Source organism: Natrix helvetica (genome assembly GCF_964273705.1).
Source record: "Natrix helvetica genome assembly, chromosome: 13".
In the NCBI taxonomy this organism is placed as follows: Eukaryota; Metazoa; Chordata; class Lepidosauria; order Squamata; family Natricidae; genus Natrix; species Natrix helvetica.
Window position 1 is genome coordinate 5,317,137 of NC_138557.1, and position 6,143 is coordinate 5,323,279.

Genomic DNA, 6,143 nt, shown 5'->3' on the forward strand with positions numbered 1-6,143 from the left:
GAGGAAAAAAAAGGAATATCCAGTCAACCTGTTGGAATAGCTTAGAAGGGACGTTATTATTGACACCTACAAATCACACTCACCGTTGTGTATTCAAAATAATAGAGGCAGTTATCCGTCAGTATAAACCATCTCCTTTTCCACGTTTTCACGCGTCCACCTAAAAAAAAAAAAAAAACCCAAGACAAGCCACTCAGTTAGGTTGGGCTTTGCCCTAAGCTATGATGCATGGGACAAAATAACCTGGTTACCTTCGGATTAAATGATTAGCCGTGTGCAAAAATCAGACAATTGAATGGAAAATGGATATAGAAGTAGGGTTAAAACGAACACAAGGTTACTGAGGCTCTCCTTATCCAGGAAGGGTAGCTGGATTGATTTGCCGAGTAAGCCAGGATTTATTTAACTACAAGTTGACGATCAAGCCACAGTTAGCTGCGTTCAGACACAATACTCGTCCACGGTTTGCCTACACCAGTGATGGTGAATCTTCGGCACCAGTGGCCAAATCGGACCGTGCAGGCATGTGAATGCATGTGCGTGCGCCACAGTGCTGGAAACATGAAGGGCAGCTGGCCAGTGCGCATGTCCAAAAAACAGCCTGAAAATGGCCCAAAAAATGACATGGAAAACAGCCTGAAAATGGCCTGAAAATGGCCTGGAAACTGCTGGAAAAACAGCCTGAAAATGGCCCCCAAAATGGTCTGAAAACAGCCTGAAAATGGCCCAGAAATGGCCTGCAAACAGCCTGGAAAATGGCCTGAAAACTGCTGGAAAAACAGCCTGAAAACGGCTCTAAAATGGCCTGAAAACAGCCTGAAAATGGCCCCAAAACAGTTGGTTTTTGGTCATTTTTCAGGCTGTTTTCCAGCACTCCGGCACCCGCAAAGACCAGCTGGCACTGCGCCCGTGCCCACAGAGAGGGCTTACCTGACTTTCTAGCTTAACACGACGGGAAAATCCAATCACTACCATGAAATGCACACTTGGCTCTTTAGATGAAACATGGAGCAAGTATGAAATGGAATGTTGAAATGGAATGGAAATTTATTGAGACGTTGGATTAGCCGCGGGGTCCCCGGAGCTGTCTGAGTTTGGTGGTTTTCTTGTAGATGTTTCATTATCCAACTAAGTAATATCATCAGTGCTAGAAGGAAGTGAGTGGGGTTTGGGAGGAGGAGGAGGAGGAGGAGGAGGAGGAGGAGGAGGAGGAGGAGGAGGAGGAGGAGGAGGAGGAGGAGGAGGAGGAGGAGGAGGAGGAGAATTATGTGGTCCTTGGTGCTCCTTGAGTTTGGTCGTTTCTTGTAGACATTTCATTACCCAACTAGGTAACATCATCAGTGCTAGAAGGGAATGGGTTTTCAGGAGGGAGGGAGGAGGAAGAGGAGGACAACAACTGTGGGGTCCTTGGTGCTCTCTGAGCTTGGTTGTTTCCTTGTAGACGTTTCATTGCCCAACCGGGTAACCTCAATCAATGCACTAACTCTCAGACCAACCTACCTTACAGAGCTATGGTGGGGACAAACTGAAGGTGAGCATTTTATGGACCCCGTCTTCCATTCCTGCTGGAATTGGAAGGACTAAGGGAAGGATGTTTTAGGAATAAGCCAAAGCACTTCCATAACGTTCACACCAACGTCTAACTCCAGGCCATCAACAGACCATGTTGCTAAGATTGTTCACAGTCTGGATGGAACAGTCTTTTCCCGGTAGCACTAAATACTGTAAGTGACCCCTATACGGCCTGGAGTCTACAATTTTTTTCCATCTCATAACGAGTTTCCCCCTCTATCACTACAGAAGGAGGGAAAGCTTGGGGGGATGGTCTTACGCTGGACCCAATTACTGGTTTCAACAAGCTACAATGAAATGCTGGGTAAATCTACTCTAGACTTCTGGGTAGACTGAGTCGAACTGGAACTGGGTTAATTATCTTCACTATTGGGAACGGACCTAGAAATTTTGGGCCCAATTTCTTGCTAGGCATTCTAAATCTCGTGTATTTGGTAGATACAAAAGCTTTGTCCCCCACACGAAAGGGGGGGTTGGAGCGAGCAGTGTTTATCATCTTGCTTCTTGCAGAGCTTTCTTCGTATTTTTCCCATCCTTTCTTAAGCGTGTCCATCCATTCATTCAGAGACGTGGAGGAGGGAGGTTCTCTAGGCAACTCAGGCAGGGAACAAATTCCTGAAGAAACCCTCAAAGATGGTAGTGAATTAGTGACGGCACTCCCAGGAGCCACCCAAAACTTGATTTAATTGCACCAACCGGATTCAACTCCTACTCAAAATCAGCAGGAAAGACAAAGAACAACTGTTTATCTTCATTTGCCTACCTAGATCTTTGAGAGCCAACCCCTTCCTTCAGGTAAAGGTAAAGGTTCCCCTCGCACATATGTGCTAGTCATTCCTGACTCTAGGGGGCGGGGCTCATCTCCGTTTCAAAGCCAAAGAGCCAGCGCTATCCAAAGACGTCTCAGTGGTCATGTGGCCGGCATGACTCAACACCGAAGGCGCACGGAACACTGTTACCTTCCCACCAAAGGTGGTCCCTATTTTCCTACTTGCATTTTTTATGTGCTTTTGAACTGCTAGGTTGGCAGAAGCTGGGACAAGTCACGGGAGCTCACTCCGTTACACGGCGCTAGGGATTTGAACCACCGAACTGCCAACCTTTCTGATCGACAAGCTGATTGTCTTAGCCACTCAGCCGCCACATCCCTTCCTTCAGACACAATGCCAAAACCCACTTTTTCCCTTTCTCAAATGTTTCCTTCTGCAAAAGAGCTCTGTGTTTTTCTACCTTTTTCTCGGTCCGCTTTAAAATTCCTTCCACATTTCTCTAATTTGCTTTTTATTCCACCAAAGGATTATTTAACGTCCCCAAAGATAAAAAATACTGCCCAGGCATTTGGGCAAAGCGAATAAGGCATTCAAGAGAGAGAGAGAGAGATTCTATGATCCTTTTCTGGTTAGGAAAACGCAGACGAGCGACCAAATTGTTCCTTTTTCAGCAGAAGACATTTGAGAAGGCCAAAGAACGCATTCCAAAGTTGGACATATTTATTTCCTGAGCGGGAGAGGAAGTAATTAAAACCAGACCTTGGCTGTTTACAAGAAAAGGTTTTGTCTCAGACAGTTGAGCTGAGCTGGGGCCAACAGACCCTGCAATTTGGAATTTTAAAAATTGTCTTGTCCGGAGGGATCCCTCCCTGGGATCTGTTGCTTACAAAGATTTTGTCCAGCTCCCAGGTCTGCTGCTGAGATTTCATTCCCTCTTCCGCCCCTTCAAATTGGCGCGTAATTAAATCGTTAGGCAATGTCTCCAAATTCACCCAAGATAAACTTGGGCGTTACCGATTTTTTTTTTTGTCTTCCTGGTTGTAGGAGAAATAGAATCCTCAACACTACCCCCCCAAAAGTATTTATTTTGGGGGAGAGAGGGAAATAAAAAACCACAGCAAAAGCAGATGAAAGAGGAAGGCGTTTTCCGTGCTGCCCTGGGTTATAGAGAGTCCTCAGATTACAACCAATTGTTTAGTGACAGTGGAAACAGCACTGGGGGGAAAATGACTTGTGAGTCCTCGAACGTACGACTGTCACTGCATCTCTAGAGTCAAATCATGATCAAAACTGCAATGGTCCCAACATCCCGGGATGATGGGATCACCATTTATGGTGTCAGTTAGCTTCCGACAAGAAAAGTCAACGGGATTCACTTAATGACCTGGTGATTCACTTTTAACAACGGCAGTGGTTTACTTAACAACCATGGGGGGGGAAAGATCATAAAACCAGGTCACTTCACAGCTGCGTCGCTTAGCCACGGTAATCCTCATCCCAATTTCATTAAGTTGAAAACTACCTCTACATGCAAACTCTGCAAGGTAAAACCACCCGCTTTACCACGACGTAAACTATTCAGACAATTATGTGGCCATCAAAGTTTTCTTCAGGGTTTGGAAGAAGAACAAAATATTTCTGCTGGTATCTGCTGTCAAATATATTCTCCGTGGATGCAACCATCTTTTAGAAGAAGACTGAATTTAAACGTCTAGAGGGATTGTCACTAATCCTAAATCCGTGATGGCGAAACTTTGGCATGCGTGCTTCAAGTGGCACACGGAGCCATTTCGCTTGGCATGTGCGGCCGTTCCTCTTCCGGATTCCTGTTGCGCATGTGCACGCCAGTAATGGGATTCAACAAATTTTACTACTGGTTCTGTGGCTGTGGCATAGTTTGGTGGGCGTGGCCTGGTGGGCATGGCAGGGGAAGGATACTGGAAAATCCCCATTCCCTCCCGATCAGCTGGGACTCGGGAGGCAGAGAATAGATGGGGGCGTGGCCAGCCAGAGGTGGTATTTGTCAGTTCTCCAAACTACGCAAAATTTCCGCTATCGTTTCTCCAGAACTGGTCAGAACCTGCTGAATTCCCACCTCTGGCACATGCGATGACCAGGTGGCCTTTGTGCGTGCAGCAGTGTGGGAAACAGGAAAAGCTGGTCTTCTGTTTTCCGGCATGAGGATGTGTGCCGGCCAGCTGATTGGCACATGTGTGGCAGTAACCAGAAAACTTTCTGGCTGGTGCTCATGCGCGCACCAGAAAGTTCATTTTCCAGCACATGCTTCCTAGGCAGCTCCTCTTCCTGGACGCGACCCAGATGCGCACGAATTGCTCCCATTTCGGCACTTGGTGCCGAAAATATTCCCCATCACTGTCATGGTTGTCCCAAAGGTACTTTTTCAAGAGGCAACTGAACTTTCTTTCGTTTTTCCTTGAAGACATTTCGCTTCTCATCCAAGAAGATTCTTCGGCTCTGACAGAATCCTTCCATTCCGCACTATCCAATCAGAGCTGAAGAACCTTCTTGGATGAGAAGCGAAGCCTCTTCCAAGAAAAAAGAGAAAGGAAGTCCAGTTGCCTCTTGAAAAAAGCACGGTTGGGACTGAATTTAAACATTTGCGGGGGCTTATTTAGGAAAAAGGGGCAGGAATGGCTTTCTCTCCGTCCTAATCCTGGGGGATTGCTGGAGCAAAAACCGCTTTTGGTGATCCGTGAGAAGGCTGATTTGCCAAAGAATAAAACAAACCTCAGATTTCTGGCAAGGATTCCTGGCAATCCTGCCATGAGGAGGAGGGAAACCATCTGCAATTCATTACATCGCTTTCCGTCCTCTGTCTGTAGCATTAAAATAGAGCAGTAGACAGTTCCTGCCTCTGACATGGACGAGGGATGGATTATGAAATGAGTCGACAGTTAAGTTAGAAGTTAACTGGGAATGAAAACAGATGCTCCCAGGGCTGACCGGCCCACGAAACCTGAATTTGTTACAAAGCTCTTTTCAAAAGAACAAGAGAGCTTGGATCTCAATTATTAATTGTTAATTAATTGTCTATTCTTTCATCAGAGTCTGGGTGACTTTGGCGAACCTCTTGTTTGCAACAGTGGTGAATATCTGTAGCTGGGGTATAGTCAGGGGTGGGATTCAGCCAGTTCGCACCGGTTCGAATGAACCGGTTGTTGCAAGGACTGGCTGGCCCCGCCCACTCCTCCCTTCCCAGGAGTCTCTCCATGGCCCGTTCATCATGCCAGGTAAGTGCAGGGCCCAAACTTGGTACACCGATGACTTACTCTCTGGAAACAAATACTGTGGGGGTAAGATACCCTAACACCCCTCGAGGTGTGTGTGTCTTTGTCTGTGTCTGTGTGTTCCAGCATAACTCTGGAATGCCTGGGCCGCGGAGATGAAAAGGAATAAATTATATCTATAGTGCCAAATCACAGTACTTTTGACAGTGATCGTGCGCATTTTGGATACATGTTCTGTTAAGATACAGCCTGTTGTGCCTTACAATGGCTTCTACTGTACAGCACAGTGGAGTTGCCATGGTAACGGCTTCACAGTACTCCACAAGGTAAAGGGGGTGGATTGGTAAGGATAAAATAAATACCCATTCAACGCCGGGTTGTCAGGTAGCAAGAAATAAAAGGAAATTTCAATGCTACCTTGGTGCTCTTAATTCCAGAAAGTTTGCGCTCCACACTATCAAACTGCCCTAAATCAAGTTGGTCAGTGAGAGGGTGTTAAGGTGTTACCAAGGATTTGATAATTTGCTAAGAGTTTAGGTTAATTCTGCAGGCT

The 6,143-nt window shown here is 46.3% G+C and overlaps 1 protein-coding gene across 1 annotated transcript in view; it reads right to left on the reverse strand.

The window, feature by feature from the left end:
• Positions 1–6,143, reverse strand: part of CYTH3 (cytohesin 3) — a 51,152-nt gene that overhangs the window by 5,022 nt on the left and 39,987 nt on the right. The window contains exons 9-10 of the mRNA XM_081965492.1: positions 1,506–1,509; positions 84–160 (exon numbers count right to left, since the gene is read on the reverse strand). Of these exons, the coding sequence (XP_081821618.1) occupies positions 84–160; positions 1,506–1,509 (81 nt within the window). The remainder of the gene's footprint in view (positions 1–83; positions 161–1,505; positions 1,510–6,143) is intronic.